This window comes from Calidris pugnax, unplaced genomic scaffold (assembly GCF_001431845.1).
Source record: "Calidris pugnax isolate Ruff unplaced genomic scaffold, ASM143184v1 scaffold19, whole genome shotgun sequence".
In the NCBI taxonomy this organism is placed as follows: domain Eukaryota; kingdom Metazoa; phylum Chordata; class Aves; order Charadriiformes; family Scolopacidae; genus Calidris; species Calidris pugnax.
The window spans coordinates 3,406,362-3,426,048 of record NW_015090775.1 but is presented as its reverse complement, the minus strand read 5'-3'; the positions used below and the strand labels follow the sequence as shown (position 1 = coordinate 3,426,048).

The 19,687-nt window shown below is 35.9% G+C and overlaps 1 protein-coding gene across 1 annotated transcript in view; it reads left to right on the top strand.

The window, feature by feature from the left end:
* MALRD1 (MAM and LDL receptor class A domain containing 1) overlaps window positions 1–19,687 on the top strand; it is a 279,653-nt gene that overhangs the window by 153,580 nt on the left and 106,386 nt on the right. Inside the window, exon 29 of the mRNA XM_014945933.1 lies at window positions 993–1,150. Within this exon, the coding sequence (XP_014801419.1) occupies window positions 993–1,150 (158 nt within the window). The remainder of the gene's footprint in view (window positions 1–992; window positions 1,151–19,687) is intronic.

The window sequence follows — 19,687 nt, the reverse complement described above, 5'->3', positions numbered from 1 at the left end:
TTGCCAAATATTAAACAGGCGTTAACAAACATCAACATGCCCAGCGTTCAACCCCATCTAGCCATGTCTTCCTAGCAGACACTGGGCCATCATATGGCATGCTTTTGGTATCTCATAGTGTTTATGTACATGGCTTTTTAACACACAAAAGAGCAGACATAGAAAAAAAAAGTTCATTTGCATTTTCTAATTATATTTTTTAAAAATATTATCATGAATATTTCACTACACTTTTCAAATATATGCTTGACCTCAGGAAAAAGGCAAATTTCTCATCCCATAGTATTATGGGAAACACCTATGGTTGTTAGAAGTGACAGAGAATTAGCCAGAGAAGTGTCAAAGTTAGAATGAACCCATTTAACTCCATCTCTAATGAAGTAAATTTTTTTTTCTCTAATTCATATACAAATTTGAGTAGATGTGCAGTTATAATTTAACAGTGTGTTATTTTAAATATTTATGGTTATGCAAACTACACGTTTGGGTTTTGTACAAAGGAAAAAATGAAAGTGCAAAAATGAAGGACCATATTACTGTTGGAAAATATTAACTGTAGGCATCTCTTTTTTGCAGTTTCTGCTGAACAAATCCTTTAAATGTGAGTTAATATTCATACACTAAAGAGTACAGATGGCCAAAGGTAATATGAATTGCTAGGGATACCAGTGTGGCTGTTGTATGAGGTACTGTCAAAATAGCATCTAATGCTGTTGTGCAAGGACATGTCATCAGAGTAGGTGGGAAACATGGAAGCTTTTTTGCTCTTCTACACAGGGCCATTTAAATCTTAAGCTGCTCCCAGTTTATTCCTGATATAACGAGTACACAATAAATGTGATCTAGTAATTTTTTACCGTGCACTGAGGTTCACTAGTATAGGATCTATATGGGAAGTATATTTCTTATGCTTCTGCATTTACTTTGCTGAGTTTTAGAATCTAGTTTGAAAGGCTAAAACAACGTTTCAGTAATCCATCATTTAATTTCAGGAAAATTCCTGTATCTTGAGGCCACTGCAATAGGCCTAATAAATGAAAAAGCCCATGTGAAGAGTTCCAGATGGAAAGAATCAAGCAGGACATGTGTGATGAGCTTCTGGTACTTCAAGTCATCAAAAGCCATGGGACATATTCAGGTTCTCATTAAGGTAATAAAAAGCCCTTTTTCTTTTGAATATCTGATATGTGTAAATGCATGCTCCAGCAGAGAGCACTTTGACACTCTGACGTTCTGCCGTTTGGTTTGAAGACTGGAAGAGCTCCTCCTAGTTCAGTGCTGGTTTTAATTTTTCCAGTCTCTTTAAATGCTTTTACCACTTCCCTTCCAAAAGAAAATTCTCTGAAGAACCAGAGAAAATCTTTTTAAAACCTCTTTCCATTTTCCCGCCTCAAATACAGTACCCTGCTCTTTGATATTCTCCGTGTGAGAGCTATTTTCATCTTTTGCTGCAATCCTTATTGGTAGCTACAACCCTCTCATTCTGACAGGATGACACCCACCAAAAAAAATGAATTAGCAACCTGCACAAAATGGGAATGAAATACAAAGATATTACTGTATTAAATCGTTTATATTTTTATGTAGACAGATACAGGATATATAATCAATTTTCTTTAGAAACGACATTTTCTTCACTAAGTGTGGTATGACAAAAAATATAGAAAATGCAGAAAAAACTAGTTATTCAGTTACAAGTGAAAACAGATATGTGCCTTGAAAATTGGCTGTTCATTAAAAAGAAAAAGGATTAAAAGCTTGTAAAAGCAAGTTTTAAATCATATGATGCTGAGTAAAACGTAGAAATTGATGATCAATATAGCAAAAGCATATATTTCACCTCCCTGTGCATGCTATACATTTTAATGTTGCTGAGCATTTTAATGGTGTTACAAAACAATGACCCAATATACCACTTCTAGATGTAGTAGAAACCTTTGCAAATGAGAGTTTGTGTATTTGTGCTTACTTGTATCTGTGCAGGGAGTTCTGGCTACTCAAGTATAAATCTTGGTGGCAATTTATTTGCCACATGTCTGTTAACTTGTCTTTCTTCAGTATCTCTAGTAAAATCCTTGGTTAGAAATTATTGTAGTCAACTGCATTAAAGCTTCTGTTTTATTTCCAGTGCAGATGTTGAATACCTTAACTTTTAATGACAAATCATATTTTGTCCTTGAAAATAAATTGCTAAAAATTGTTTCTCAAATGTTCTGGATATTATGAGAATAATTCAAAAGCCTGAAAGATAAAACACTTCCATAGTCTTTAACATCTAAAGACAGGCTAGGCTAAGTCTGTCTGAAATATAAAAACAATGAGTCCTTTGACAGCCATTAGTATATTTTTTCATGGATTAGTCTAAAAACCTACAAATGACAACAGGACACTCATCAAGTAGCTGTATAGTTAATGAGATATATTTATAAAGCTCTTTTTCCAATAAAAGCTCAAATCCATAAAGGAGGAAAGTAGGTTAAAAAAATGTTTCTTTTCTTTGGTAAAGTATTCAAAATGACAGCAAAAATCGATCCTTTTACTTACAATGAATAAGGTGTAAAAATAAACATGTATTTTAACTCAAAGTCCAAATTATGTTCTCATTGTGTTACTCAAAGGTGGATCTTGTAGCAGTCAAATATTGTAATTATGAACATTTTACGATTGATTAATTTGAATTATAAACTAAATTGCAAACTAACTTTGGAAAATAAATAGCAGTTGCATTAGTTATGCGTGAGTAGTTTGCACTTAAATTATCACTGTGGATTGCATACAGTAATTATGAAATCTTAAATTATCACTGTGGATTGCATACAGTAATTATGACATTAAGTATGTTGCAGTTACCTTAGAAACAGAAAAATAGTAATTTCACTTTTTATTACATGCAGTGAAATCAATAATACACAAGCAAATACTTCTGTTAAATAGGAGGCAAAAGAAGTGAAATAAAGGAAAATCAAACAAACCATACCACCTAAAATGAATTAAAGCCAGACGTTTGTTCTCTGGTGGGATATTGTCTCTGAAGTGTTCAAGTCCAGTGGTTAAAAATCTTAGTTATTTTTTCCACCCTTGGGATGGACAAAGCGATTTAATTTTTTATTATTATTTTTTACAATATTAACCTGAGCAGGGTTTTACTAGATAGTTACTCTATTGATAAGAGCCTGCAGATAATCTTTTCTACCGTACTTTTTAGTTATTTTTTTAAAGATAGTGTTCAAATATATGACTTCTCTGGGATTTTCTAGATCATGATCACTAATACTTCTCCAGGTTTGAGGAAATATTCTTTATTATTATTTTTATAATTATTTTTATTCTTATTACAGTGAGGCATTGCCCTCTACTTATTTTCACCTAATTTTACTATCCTAATAAACTTTTCAGGCATTATTTTTATGTTATTTTAAATCTTTGTCTTCAGTGAGCTTTAAGAGATTTTAAAAGGCAGTGTAAATAGAAGACATTTGAATAATGACTTATTATTCTTGTTATTTTATTTTTTTAACTGAAGGCAAGAATTCTACATGGAGATAGGAAAAATTATTCTCGTTATTGTATCTGGGATTGTTTTGTCAGAAGAGCCTAGTTTGTTGCTTATAGGAACTCATAAGTCAATATTATAATTAGAGATTTTATTTAGCAGTATCTGTATGAATAAATCTAATTAAATAACACACAGTCATGGGAAGTCATGCTGAAGCTTCTCCTGCTAGTTCAAACTGCAGTACCAATATATTTGCATCCAGTTTGAGTGTCTCCTGATTTAAGGTTAAGCTAACGTCAGTGAAAGCAGATCAATAGATTGTGATTAGTTGAAAATGCTAGGAAGAGAAGATGACCTGGGAAGGAATTTACCATCTCAAGTTTGACAGGAGAGCAAACTGTCTCCAACTAAAGGCATCACGTCCATTAAAAGTTGAACTGAGAGGGAACACTGTACGCACCGATGGCACAGTAATTAACAATATGATGAGAAAATATCATATGGAGGCAGAATGAGGAAGACATTTCTCCTCCTCCTGAATATCACACTGGGAGAACAATGGTAATCGAGTAAAAAGCCACTTTTCAAAAATCATAGTTCATGGTATGTATCGGTGTCTTCTCTTAGATTAGCATTGTTTGTCCACAGGAAGTTTAAGACTATTCTCTTTTATCCTACTAAAATAATATCTCAGATTATGATATAATCCATAAATCTGCAGGATCATAAAAGGGATACTACAGCCAAGCATGAACTTTGTCCACAGGAAGTTTAAGACTATTCTCTCTTATCCTACTAAAATAATATCTGAGATTATGTTATAATCAATAAATCTGCAGGATTATAAAAGGGATACTACAACCAAGCATGAACTTTTATGTTAAGGTTTGCACCTTAGAGAAACCTAGAGTTTGCACCTCGAGAAAACAAATTCATTTTCTAAGGGAATTTCTCTGCAGCTACTGTTTTTTTCCACCTCAAAATGTAGTACAAATTCTTCATATAAACCTCGCTGTATGTGGAATAATAATATAATCAAAATGATGGGCCAGTGAACTAGTTGCAAAAATACCATATTCTTCAAATCAACCCCCACAACATTTATGCAAATGAAAGATGTTGACATTGCAGCTGTTAATGGAGACTGCAATATCCAACTCACCGTCCATCTAAATTGAAATTACAGTGTTTAAAAGCAGTGCAAAATCTCACAGGGAAAACAGAACATTACCAGAAGAGATCTGGATAGTACCAGACCAAATTTTGCTACTGCAGCGAGATTTTGAGATACTTCTAATCTTCTCTGTGGCAGTCGTAAGAGAATACAATACAGTGCAGGAGATATTCTGAAGCTGAAGTGCAGCATATTCGGCGTGCGTGTTTTAGTGGTGGTGGTGGGGTTCCTCACTGGCACTAAATACTGGTTTATTTTATGAGTCAGAAGAAAAAGTATCACTTTTAAACATGCTTCCAAAGTGGCAAGCAAGGATTCTTAGGTGGAAAGAATGATACGTTTTATTGTTCTGCTGATCTGAACATGTTTCCTTTGTAATCATAGAATTGTCTAGGTTGGAAGGGACCTTTGAGAACATCTAGTCCAACCATCAACCTAGCTGTGATGAAACAAACACAAAAACCAACCACATCACTAAACCCTGTCTCTGAGCACTATATCAACCTGTCTTTTGAATACTTCCAGGGATGGTCCCTGGTTCCCACTGGTGCTTGAGTTGTTGCTGTCGTAAAAAAGAAGCAGGTCTTAGGTATCACAGTGGGAAAGGAACAACAACCAAGGATAAAACTGTTTGTTGAAGATAATTTTTGTGAGATCAGTGTTGACTGCCCTGCAGATAGACATTGTCATTAAAATAGATGCAGATGTATAAGGAAGGTGAAACCTGCCATAGGTAACTACGTCCACTGCCTGTGACAAGGCCAATATACCCAGGATCTCGTTAGGAAGTTCCAGTGGACCTTCCTCAGGCATTTGCCATAGTGAATTAATTCCATCCATTTACAAAGGAGCAAGGACAGGATGATATTCAGGAGGACAAGAAGTCCTGGCCAGCTCATGGCAAGTGAAGCAGGGCCCCATCAACGCCGCTGAGTGATAGACTCATCCGGCCAGGGCAACAGGCAGTGGGAGCCAGCAGCCAGCCACATCCAGTGGCCCAAGGCTGATGCACCACAGACCCTGTCACCTGGCCACCTGGCTGCTGCAGCTTCTCGGCACAAGCTGGAAGCTGTCACAGTTCTTCCCTTGATATTGTGATTGGTTTTAGCTGGTCTGAGGTAGAGAGTTGAAGAGAGAGCTAGTGCTGCAGAAACGTGGCTCAGCAGGTGCCACAGCTCAGGTATAGACGACTCGTGGTAGTATTTGTCATTCCTTGGTTATTTTTAATGAAGAAGCCTACTGTCCCAAGGTGTCAACAGGATAATCTGCAGCAGATTTGCTGGAAACACCAGCTGATACCTTCTGGACATTTGTATTTCTAGGATGGAGTAGTATAAAATGAAATTTTAACAAATCAATATCATTGACCCTACTTCTATGGGAAGTCGCTCAAGAATAAAGTCTGAGGAAACAACTTATTCTACTTCACAGCTTAAAATAGACTATGTGTTTCTACATTGATTCTCCTCACTGGCTGTATGAAAAACAATCAGCTCCTCGCAGTAATGTAGAAGGTACAGATTTCATGGGTTCAGGTACCCTCAAAACACATTATCTGACTTTCATGCAGCTAGAGGAAGAAACTAAATTTCCAAAGATTCACTCAAATGTTTTACTTAGGAGTCAGATGAACTTCAAAGCATGCTCCAAACAACGTAGAAAATATGTAGGTTTTTTGGTTGCCCTCTTAGACATAATAAACATTTTAGAGATATTCTTTAAATCTAATGGAATTGTAAAGTTTACTACTATTTGTGTAGGGGTGATATAGATATTTGAACATATCTAGCTATATGTTCAGTAGCTCACATTTATCATTTTTTTACTTTGAATCCTAGTTTATTTCTTTATTTATTATTAATCTTTGTTTATTTCAAATAGTTTTCCTTGATTAAATCCGGCAAAAGACATATTCAGGAGAATTTGTTTTCACATTGCAGCAGCACAAGGGTAATGGCCTTTATTTAATGAATATCTATATAGTTCTCAAAGGGGACTCAGTTTTAAAATCTTTGCTCCCATTTTCGACCTGTGAACTGTTATTAGAAATTGTATTTGAGTCAAGGAAATGTCTGATCTGACTAAGAAGTGAGAATAAGGGAACACTATCTTAATCCCAGGACCTTTAAAGGAAATCAGTGGTGGTCCTGTGAAATACAGTATCGTCAAGAAAGGCAGATTAACTTTTATGGCAGCTTTACTTCCCAGAGCAAGATAATTTTATATTTACGTTTCCTGAATGGAATGCAGAATCTGAAACAGCACTTTCCACCTTTTCAGGCATTCTTTCAAACTGGGATGTTTTAGGCCTGATTTTGACCCCACGACATAAGCATATCTCCAAGTAAATTGAAACTGAAACAGTGATTAAATGGAAATGTCAGTTTTCAATGGAAGCATCGTTTCTGAAAAACAGTTTACATAGAAGAAACAAACAAATATGTACAACTGTAGATAAGGGCAAACACCATTTAGTGCATTTTATTTTCTCAGATGAGTACATTAGGAAGTTATTTCAATCTTCACTGTAAATTATGCAAAGCACATAATATATTGTATTCTTACACTGCAGTCAGAAGTAAGCATTCATTCCAAAGAGTTGGTGAGCTGCAGTAATACATTTGGATGTGCTTTGAAGGAAAAACATATTTTGAAGAAGGGGTTAGAGAAACACGCTTGTATTTTGTAGTCTTGCTTGTGAAGACAAGAGGTTCATCAGAGAATTTGTAATTTAAAATCATCGTGTTCCTAGGAACACACATAAAAGAAAGTGTTCATATGTGAATTATTAAGCATTTTTTTGTTTAAATTCTTTGAGAACTTGACCTTTTTCTCCCTTAAGAGACGAGGATGATGAGTAGTAAAGAATTGGTGTGACTAAGGGCATGTCTCTGTCAGGTAGGGCAGTGCCTGGTTAGAAAACTGAGCAGGCTGGCAGATTTAGAGAGCACGATGCATAACAAATCAAGGGAGGAACACAGCAGTATCCTATAACATTATACCTGAAATCACAAACCCTGCCTTTCAGGTCTAATACCACTATCCTATTTTCTCTCCTGGCCTTGCACCATATTGCACAAAGTGACGTAGATGAAAAATGCGTTTTCTGTCTCCGCCGCACTACGCAATTCTCCAGTGTTTCACTGAAATCCTTCCCCAAATCAGAGATCTCTGGGAGGGGTTTGCATTATTGATTTGTGGGTTCATAATCTCACAGAGTGACGGTTACATTGCAGCTTTTTAGCATATGAGGCTTTGAAGCACCTCTGGGATCTTTGCAAGTCAGGCTTCTTTTGCTCTTTTCTAACATTTTTTAGGGCAGATGTTCAAGAGCGAAAGTTGTAATTTTGGTATGTCTCAGGGTAGAGTTCTTTTAAAGATCATAGAGTTGCTGTTGAATGATTTTTATTGAAGCAACAGACATCAAAATTAGGAGTTTTTAATGTAGCAACTGTAAAACAGAAGCATATGTTTACAAAGACAAAAGGACTTTTTCTAAGCAATAGAGATGTAGTCTTGAGCTTTGAGCATTTTTATTAGTTTTTCATATCAGTTCTTCAATATTAGGTACTTGTAGAAAATTAATTAACATATCTTTTTTTTTATTAAGAAAAACAATTAATGCAATGTGTAACCTAGTGCCTGCTGATGTCTTTTAGAAATTATACAGCATTGATCAGACTTGAAATCTCAAAACAGTATCTGATTTTCCTGATCAACAACCCTACTTGAAAAAAAACAACACTGACCATTTCTAAGACTTCCATTTAATCTCACATGAGGTGAAAGATCTATCTTTTTTCCTTGTTCCTTTCTCATATCTTTTTATGAACCAAGGCCCCTTGGTCTTCTATTGAGAAAAGCATCTTCCTTTTGTTAAACACAGACTGAACTGAACAGATGTTATATTAGCAAAACTTCAGCAAGCACCAATTTAGCACTAGTGCTCATTGTAGAACATTAATTTTTTTCCAGTTTTATCCTTCTTTAATGTGGCTTTTATTTTGAATTCACAGTCCGTTTTTAGTGTCTTGGAGATGTTCTAGTTTCTGGTTGTCTTTGATCTTGTAGTATCAAGCTGTAGTGTGCTTAAAATTACTTTGATGAATCAATAAAGGGTCTTAGCATGAAAAGTCTAATTTTTATGCTTCCAGAAATCTTTCCAGTTTCTGGCCTACAGCTTTGAATCCACAGTAGCTTTAGAAAAAAACAAATGTGTTTCTGTATTTCATCTAATTTATATCACAAAGATGGAAGTATCTGATTCCAATTCATTTCAAGCTGAGGGGAGACCTCATTGCCCTCTACAACTCCCTAAAAGGAGAGTGGGGGTTGGCCTCTTCTCCCAAGGGAATCATGACAGGAGCAGAGGAAATGGTCTGAAGTTGGGGCAGGGGAGGTTTAGGTTATATCTGAGGAAGAATGACTTTCCTGAGAGGGTGGTCAGGCCCTGGAAGGGTCTGCCCAGGGAGGTGGTGGAGTCACCATCCCTGGAGGGATTTAAGAAAGGTGTAGACGTGGCACTTCAGGGCATGCTCTAGTGCCCGAGATTGTTGAGTTGGGTGTTTTGTTTTGTGGGGGTTTTTTGTGTGTGTATAGTTGGACTTGATGATCTCAAAGGTCCCTTCCAATAATGAAGATTCTGTGATTCTGTGAAGTATCACACTAGGAATTTTTTAATACTTATATGTATGATTTAATAATCACGCACCTCAGTTTGTCCAGCTACTCTCATCACTTCCCACCTTGCCTCATTAATTTGTAATTCATTCCCACTAGTTTTGCCAGGCTGTATCTGCAAAATTAATGAACCAAGGAGTCCATATAAGGAATTTTAGTATTACTCTTAAGAAAAGGCTTTTTAGCAGAAGAAACCATGCTAATGTGATTTTCTCTTTGACTTACTGAAGTAATTCGAGATGATACTGTAGTACTACTAAAATCAGGAATCAAAAAGACCGGTTGCGTAAATCTCTGGAAGATACAGGTTTAACTGTGTGGTCTGCAGAGTATATTCGATTTTGCTTTCAGCAGGAGCACTGAAAGAAGGAAATGAACACTAAAAATTGCATTTTTTACCTCGCACATATCAGAATAGTTGAAGCTGTTAATCAATCTGGGATATTAATTTGTTTTTAGCTCTAGGAGTTTTAGATGACATGAAGGTTTTCAAAGGCTAGTGCTAATTAATTAAAAAACCAAACAAACCCTACCATTATTATAAGAATGGATCTTATGGAATTAACAAATCAGGAGAATTGTTTAACCTTTAGCTATATGCAGCCAAATTATTTCTATGTTACCACAGGAAAGACATCTTAGACAGAGGTCTCTGTACTTTCTCCAGTAGGTAGATTTCTTTTCTAAGAAATACGTTAAGATCGAAGGACCTGCTCTTAAATTGTAATTTGACCCACTGTGGGTGGGATTCCTGTTACTTAAAGTCATAAATGCCTCCTGTACAGCGGTCACCCCAGGCTCTCTTTGCTAATGGTGAGGTTTTACTTGGTATGTCAAAGGGAGTCTTAGGTATGATTTATCTCATTCTAAAGTAAGCTTCTGTAAGAGGAAACATGTCTATTGCTTTCAATATAGCTTCCTGTAGATGTGTGACATTTGATAAACAATATCGGGTACACTCAGGAATGTCATTGGATAAATATTTGATATTTTGAAATTTTTGATATTTCAGTAAATATTTTTGGCTACTTATGTAGATATTTCATATCTGTGCTGGCAATGCAAACACCAATATCTCGTGAATCTGTTCACAAACTTTTATCTTCTACACCCCTACCATATTATATATATTTATAACTTTATATGTCCTTGAACATTTAAGGTGGCAACCACCAGGGAGAGAAGTAGGGAAAGACACAGAATCTCACTGAAGTGTTTTAATATAATGAGATCTGTCATTTATGAGAGATCTCAATTTGTAGAGAATGTATTTCATAAACTACAGATTATGTTTGGTTCCTTGGTATTCTCTAAGGAATAAATAGTCGTATCAATCAGATATTACAGAGACAAGACTTGAGCATTCCTATTAAAGATGTCTCTTTGCTCAGGATCAATGCAGTGAAGCTTAAAAATACTTAATCAAGCTTTGACTATATAAAGAGATTTCTATTTTTTTCAGCCTTAGTGTTTTGATTCCTCTGAGCCAGTCCAGTTGTTCTAATATCCCAGAGGATCTGTTCTATATAACTACAAGCCCAAGCTACAATCCAATTGAAAAGAATATTCTAACAGAATACAAATAGGCTGTAAAAGTAAATGTCACAAAGAAAGAAATACAGTTATATCCCAGTGAACATCCCACTACATCAAAGTAGGGATGACACCTGAGTGACAGTAATCGCTCTCTTTTACCCATGAAAAATCATAAAATAGTCTTTGACAATTAGTAGGGAATATTCATGTCAATCCTTGTCCTGCAGACTTGTCTCTTTGAAGAAGTGACAGATAAAATATTTAGTAAAACCTTCAATGTTTTAATGTCAGTGTACAAGAATTAAGAATTACTATTGCTAGTCTTAAGAATTTTTACTGGTGTTATGATTTTATTGTACTCCCCTAAAATAATCTTTTTTTAAAAAAAAAAGTATGTTTAGTTTACACCAAATATATGTACTTATTTTCCTTTTTCCTTTTTTTTTTTTTAAAATTTTCATGTTTTGTGTCAGCAGAATCCCTGCAAAGATATATTTTCCCACTCCTTACATTCAGTTTTATGCACGGAATCAAGGTGGTATTAGGTGTGAATTACTAAACTGATATATGGATTAAAATAAACAAAATCTCTGAAAGGTTCTAGATGCTTTGTTCAGCTGAATTGGCTTTTATTTTTCAAGGCAGCTGTAATGATAATGCTTAAATTCTTCATGAACAAATCTTCACATTTTGAAGAGCTGAGTGGACTTTCACAAAGACTGATTCCATGATTCCCACGTTGTGGAAGTGCTTTTGTAAACACTGTGGGACTGTGAATAGGAAAATGCTTCTGACCTTAGCCACTAACTCTCCAAGTTTCAGGTAGGAAAAGTTAGTCCCAGCAGCACAGCTTCTGCCTGCCTGCTGTATCCCTTGAAGAGTACTTTGATCCAGGTGGCTGAGAAGAGTAAGGTGCTCCTCCTCCAAGCAGGCCTTTGCCCAGGAGTGGACCACACATAATGATAAATTGTTCCAAGATAAGATGTGTCGATGAATAAGTCAATTTTAGTACCACTGCCTGATAAGTTTGAAATTATAGTTCAATTAAATATTGAATAAATATCCAAACTGGTAGATACCTTATCTGAGTCGAGCAATTTATCAGTCTTTCCATTTAGTTTGTATTAAACACTGATTCAGTGTGAGAATATCTGGCCCAGGTTAATTTCTTTCATTTTTAGGAGAGTGACCACTCTCCTAAAGTTTGAGTGGCCACAGGCAAAACTGACAAAGTAACTTTTTTGGTGCAGCAAAGCAATATTTCTGTCCTAGCTGAAAGTTTTAGTCAACATTCAGCAAAGGCAATGAAAGTGCCAAACAATGCTGTGCCATCTGACTTATTTCAGACAGTGCACACAAATAGATGGTCACAAGCAAATGTGAAAAGAAAGGTGTTTCACCATCCTCCTAAAAGACATCCTGGACAAATACACGTTAGTGGTACCTGGTGTGACCTGTGGTGCTGAGATGTGAGTTTTGCCCATGCTCCAGTTTCACTGTGGCTGGTCACACGCACAGACTTTCTAAGGCATTCAGGGGGCTGTGCCTTGCCAGCTCCCTCCCTGATGGGTGCTCTGAGCTTGGGTTGCAAGAGGGATGTCACTACTGGTTCTAGAGTTATTAGAGCATGCACCTCCTATTTGGACAACAAGCTTGTATCCTTTTTCTTCTTCCGTAATCCAACTGATAAAGGAGAACGCTAATGGGGAAAAGATGTGCAGAAGATGAGTTAAAGAGTTAAAGTTTCTTAATGAAAAGCTGAAATTTGGTATGTGATTCTGCCTTACATCTTTAAATAGGGTATTCAGAGTATCCTCTATAGAAGGAAAAACATGACAGATCTGGGGTTATCTCATTTCTGCATATGTCCATTTATGATCTTGATTCATAAGCTGGTTTGTTTCATCTCTTGCTGTATAAATTCTGCATTTGTTTAGGCAATCAATATTAGTAAAGGTTTGACTTTTGTCTCATAATCTGAGGAATCTAGCATTGCACAATGTTTAGCACACTGTCCTCATATTTGGCACTATGGAGGGCTGTGACAGTTGCCTGGTCTTCCTGGTGTTTTTGTAACTCTGATTATTCCTCTTTGAAGCTTTGGTTTTCCAGAGAATTCCAGTTGGCTCAACTCTAAGATGGGGCAATCTGAGGAAGCCTGTAAAACACGACTAAAACAAAGGTGTGACAAGGTTTGAGACAAAATGGAACCAAGTTTCTTGAAATGTTAATGATCTACTGAAATGGCTTTGATGTTTGTTGTTACTCAGTCTTAGCAACAGAGCTAAAGGGAAAAAAAAAGTGAAATGCAAGAAATGACAGTTGTATCCATTAAGATACCTAAAAACCAAAATCAAAGGTGGATTATGCTCGGAAATGAAGAAGAAATTTTTAAATTTGAGGAGAAAGGAGGGCCAAAAGGGTTAGGAAATGAAGACAGGCTGAAGTAGTACAAGGTACCTAATGAATCCTGTTTTACAAAGAGTCGTTTTATTTCTCTGTTCTGATTGGTAAGGATAGCATATAGAATGAAGACATATTTTAAGAGCCTAAACACATAAAAGTGTATTTGACGGAAAGAGTATCAAGGGAATGTAGAAAGATGCAAACAAGAAACAGAAGAGTTTGGTTATAAATGAAAGCTGGCTATAAGGAAATCTAGTAGATTTAACAGCTGTGACAGGATAAATGAGGAGGAACTTCTTTACTTTGAGGGTGGCAGAGCCCTGGCAGAGGCTGCCCAGAGAGGTGGTGGAGTCTCCTTCTCTGGACACCTGGACACCATCCTGTCCAACCTGCTCTGGGTGAACCTGCTCTGGCAGGGGGGTTGGACTAGATGATCTCCCGAGGTCCCTTCCAGCCCCTATCATTCTGTGATAAATCAAAGTTTTAAGGTGATACTCACAGAATAATTCAAAGAAAATCAATACATTATTCTTGCCTTCTCAGTACAGAATTCTTTTCCAAAATAAGAATTTTAAAAGTGTAACTTCATGTTTGCTAGTGAGCAACTTGTCATTCCTTGAAATGCCTACCTGCTTGAAACAAAATCCTGTCTCCAGATGAATTACCAGTCATTTTTTATCAAAGTGTTTTTGAAACTGGCTTTTCTCAACTCAGTACTTAGAGCAATTAAGAACCAAGAGTCTGCCATTTAGCTCCTAGAAATATTGCAAGTGCTGACACTGATGACAGGGTGACTGTTAATGCCTTCTGATGCTCTAAAGGAATTCACTATGAAATTCCAAAATTCCAAAAGTGGTATGCATGTTAAAAAAGGGAATTTCATCAGCGGTGTAAGTTTATTTATCAAATGTGTTAATTAGAATGCTTGTTCCCTGCTGAAATGCATATTCCTTTATTACAGTGATGTTAATTTTGGAATTGAAAATTGGAGACGAGATATTTCAGAGAGTGAGAATCATCTTAATGCTCTGCACAGAGGAGGAAATGAAAGGGAGGGATGGATGGGCTTTGTCATTAACTCTTATTATGAAAACCTGCTGAGACTAATACATGCAGACTTTCTAATAAAAGTCTTGAAGGCTGAAATATCAGTGTTTCATCTTGCTGTTTTCCTTCTTTTTATAATGCACTGTGAAAATGCAATTATGTGATTTTCTAAGTTATCCTTAAAAGTGAAGCCAATTTTTCATGCATACTAATGTACTTATGCAGTATACATTTCCTCTGGATGAAATAATTTCTTAAAAATACCATTTGATCAGTTTGATGTTTCTTTTTCAAGTGTTTTTATAGAAGGCAGAGACATACTAAACAGCATTTCTGGTTCCTGTCAAAATAGGACTCTGAAAAATTAGAAACTTATTTTTAATGTATTCTCTTCAGTGCTGAGACTCGTGTGTCTTCATTAAAGTCACTGGAACTTGACAAAGCTCATCACTTTCAGAAGCATATCCCTAAAGTAAAACTCACCCTTTTGCATTACCCATCACTAACATTTTCCTGTCTTTTGGGACCACTACTCTGTAGATCGTTGCAGTTCTGTTGTCTGCCTTTTTGTTGTTGTTCTTTTCTTCTTTTTTGTTTTGCTACCTCCATTTGCTGAATACTTCAGAATCCCATCGTGTGCATCCTACAGCATCCCTTACCTTAGTGGTGGAACATGTAAATTTTGAGTTTAAAATCTTTCTCTACATTGAAATTGTTTCTGTTTGTCTCCCTCGGAGCATTTCTAGGTGGAGTTAATAATTTTGGAATTATATTTTTAACGCAAAGCTGCAACGTTCAGATAATTAGCAGTAATTTTCTAAATGTAGTGGTAATCTTAACCACAAGTCTCTGTGGGTTATTTAATAGGAGAGACAAATTTTCAAAGCAGTAGCTAACGGCAGAATAGTAAATAACTGCTGCTGCACCCTGATTTTGCTACATGATTAACGACACGTACAAATGTTTTATTCGGTTTGTTTGCATACACTTGCCAACCTTAAACTTACCATATAGAGTATGTGTCTCTCTCTAAAATAAAGTGGCCTGTCAAAGCTGAAGGGAGTTATTGTAATTAGTGCCGTTATAAAGTACTGCTGAACTGTTTGTATTGAATTGTTATCAGCCCGATGATTGACAGTGTGCCAGAGGGCACACGTGCTCATTCATAACTCACGTCTTCATGACCTTATTGCCTGCTCTCATTTTTCTTCATGTCACCATGAAGAAAAGAGAGAAGAGAGAAAAGAAAAGAAAAGAGTGAGAATGGAAAAAAGGAAAATAAGGAAAGAGGAAAGAAAAGAAATACATCAAAAATTCAAATCTTGGGTGAATAAATCTTGACTTCAGTTCATTCTTTGACTCATTTAAATAATTGTAATAATTATTTACCTCATGTGGATTAATTTGATGTAGAGCTTTTTTTGCTTGAATGAAATACAAGGTCAAACTGTACCATTCAGTTACTGTTTTCAAATAATCTAAGCAATGTTTTTAGGAAGTTAAGTTTTAAGAGAAAATCAGTGAGAAATGAAAAAGAGATAGAATCTGTCATATGCTTTGAAAATAACTTGGGGTGAAGACGACACAATAATTCAAATCGTTTTCTTTTAAGATAAGAGATTCTGCTCCACAGCATCAGTCTTCAGTTTTATTGCATTTTAATGTGCAGGTTTTTTCAAGCTACATATGAAAGATTTAATCCCAGGAACGGAGATCTTTAAAAATAAGCAGGTATTCTGTGTACTGCAGTGTTGAGGTAGGAACAGCCCAAATATATAAGGAAGATACTCAGACCCTCTGGAAATGGGACTCTCTCTCAACCTTCTAAATTAGAAGGGAGATGGGATTTAGAAATGTCAGTAAAGAAATTCACTGTTTTGTGATTTGGAGAATTTAGATGTACATGTAAAAGTGCAGGACTGCACTCCACTCTTTGTTGAGTGAAAGGAGGAAGCAGGGGAGAAACATTCCTCACCATGGAATACTTCATCTTTAAATTACTTGATCAGCCATCAAAAGGCTTTAATGATGATACTACATCAAGGAAATTAATATTTCATTAAAACTAGGTTTATTAATTAACTTCATTTGCACACCTTGAAAATACACTTGATTCTAAACCAAGAAGAGATAACCTGAACAGTGAACTGCCCTCCTGAAATACTTAGGCGACACAGAGGGGTTATCATGCATCAAAAGCTACAGAAATGAACAGTCACAGTTAAAGTCACATTACACTTGTTCTGTACTATGTTTCTGTGTTTTGCATAACACATACCTTGTTTTGAAAATTCTGGATAGTAATAGCTTGCCAGGAAGATACTGTTTTCAAAGGAACCTGAGAGAAGAAAAGCTTTTTTCCTATCATTTTTAAAAGTTATGTAAAAAGAGTTTGACTTGTTTCAAAAGTCTGAAGGGTGCTGCAGAAAGAGAAGCCTTTTGATACAGTGAATCCTGAAAGTCTTTTTATGGTATTATAATAAACAGTTAATATTTTTTGACGAATCATTTCAAAATATTCTGTCTCTGATTGAAAAGCCCTCAACTATATTTGGATTGAAGAGTCCAGGAATATTTAGTGAATGTTTTTATTCCTTCCTTCCATTCGGTAAGCTCAGCTTCATTTCCCATGGCTCTGCTGAAATAAACATCAGATGCAAATGAACCAGGGAAATATTTTGAACCCAGCTCAGAACATGAACAGAAGGAGCAGTGCAGATCAAGAACAAAATCTGTGTTTCATTGCTCTTTCACTGCAGACACAACAAGGTAGATTGTCTTATAGTGGAACTTTTATAATTGCATCTGGAATACTTTGTGTGTTCTTCTGACAGAAAATGCATTCATAAGAAGTTTCTTTGCAATATCTTGGAGCAGAAAATTACATACTCCTCTTGCATGCTTTGGATTTGGTTCTTAATATTGTTCTGATTGTGTTAGAAATGTAGCTGTGAGAATAACGGTGGTCTCTCCTGTGTAGGAAAAATATTAAACCCAGCCACAAAATAAAAGGAATTCTAAGACAGAAATTCTCCCCTCTCCTTCAATCTTAATATCCCCAGGTGAATTAATGAGGATATTAAGCCCAGTAACATATACTTTCCCCTTGCAGCTCTCAGAAGAGGGGTTATAAACACTTTAGATCATTCTTCAGATGAAGACAAGCATGAAGAAATTCTGATTTGCAATATAATGAAATCATTAAGAAATAATTCCCCTCAGACTATCAGGAGATAGATTAAAAATCCTCTAGGATTTTTAATAGGAATTTTCCAGTATGGCTAGACATATAGACATACAGATTTAAATAGGTTATGGTTTTCTTGGTTTCTTTTCTTTCTGCCACTGTCTGAGAGTGTTTATGGCTCAGCATGATGGGACAGTGGAAAACCAGGACCCATTACTACAAGTCAATGGGAAAACATGCCTTTAACTGGTAAGTTTTCCTTAATGATGGCTCATCACCTCAGCTTGACCTTTGACTATGTTCAACCCATAGAGGGCAGTGACATGCAATTAATAATAACTTTTCAGACCTTAAGTGAAAAATCTCTCTTTGACATCTATTTTTTGTGGTCTCAGTGTGTGTTTTGGTGAAGAAATTAAATGTTGTTAGCTGATCTGTCAATAACATTGAACTTCCAGGTTTTCTCAAGTTGATTTTAAGGGATTTTAAAGTACAGAATTAGAAAATAGGTTGTAAAAATTATGTTCTGAGGAACTTTCCAGAGGTGTTGCCCAGCAGTAGTCTGTACTAATAAATAGTGGACCACATGTCATGAAGAAATAAGTTCAAAGTAGAACATGATATTCTAGCAAGTGTTCTTCTGTTGAAGCTTGTGGTCCACTTGCGCTGTAAAGCTGATGATATCACCAACAAATAATGCTCCTTAACTGTTTTTGTCTACAACAAGATTAGGTGATCGTTAAGGCTATTTTGACTGCTTGCTCCCTCCCTTCCTACTGTTCTGGGATGAAACAAATCAGCTCGTTGCCATCTGGACCTATCATGAGGATGCTATTGATAAATCAGACTAAATTTCTCTCTTTTCTGCTGTAGGTAGAGACACATGTTATCAGGTTAGCTTGTGTGGTACCAAAAGAACTTTTTGTCTGTCAGGAGCTATAATTGGGAAACGTGACTTTTTCATTTTTGGTCCGTGGAAACATTTGGACTATGCTGGCTGCTGTGATTGTCTATGCAAAGTGTAACTTCTGCGTGTTCTTGTGATGACGTTCTGCACCTCTTTTCCTTCTAGGAAGTTCTAGTGGTTCCCTATGTATTTGCACAAGGAAAACATCTGAGACCCCAAGAACAAGAATTATTATAGTACTTGGAGTTTTTATTGATAACTCAGTGCTGTACTGTTCCTTCCTGACAGTACTTAAGTGCCAATTAAGTATTGGGCATTGCAATTGAAATATTGATAGGTATGTACACATACAAATGTAGGCTTTTGAAAGACAGACTGATTCACTGGGTTTTCAAAGAAGCTATGAAACTTGTTTGTCATGGCTAAGAATCACAGAAATGCATCCAGATCTTAACTGTTGGCAAGATTTTTTTTCTACACTTCACTTGCAAACAAAGAAAAAATATAGACAAAGTCCTTTTCCAGGAAGAGGGATGGGTCTCAGGAGGAAACTTGGATATTTACATTTGAATAGGTAATAAATGGGCAATGTATTCCTATATCGTAAGTTAGACCGGCAGAGAAAGAGCTTCTTGATAATGACAAAAAGAGAAAGCTGGGTCTGTGGTATAAAAGACCCTTTAAAATAGTTAATTCTGGTATTACATATAAAATTCCGCTAAAAATCAGTTAAAATCCATTCACAAAAAGGCAAAATAATCAAAAGAATGGGCTGTATAGATGATAAAACAAGAGTTGGATGAAGGCTTTAGCATTCCTCAACCCATGAGATGATGAGCACTTCTGAATTTTAACTTATGGTGTTATTATATATGATGTTACGCAGAGTTTACAAAATATTAACATAAGATTTAGAAGGATTATAGCAACTATAAAATTACAAGGTTGAGTGGTATGCAAGTTGTACGGTTATTCACAAAAGTTGTAAAAGTAAACATGAAAAAGAAAGATTAAGTTATTTTAGCCACATTTCCCCTCAAATGAGAAAGACATCTGCAGAAAGATATTGAAGAGACAGTATAAGACTTTAGTCTGAACAGACGAAAATCTGGCGATTGTCATGTGTTTGCACTGATGTGTCATTGTTAGCATTTCATTGTCAAATAGGTATCTTGCTAAGGAAAAAGATTTTGACCAATTCTTAGTGCAAAAATATTTCGTGTGTGCATTCAGTGTCTAGTAAGATATGAGCCC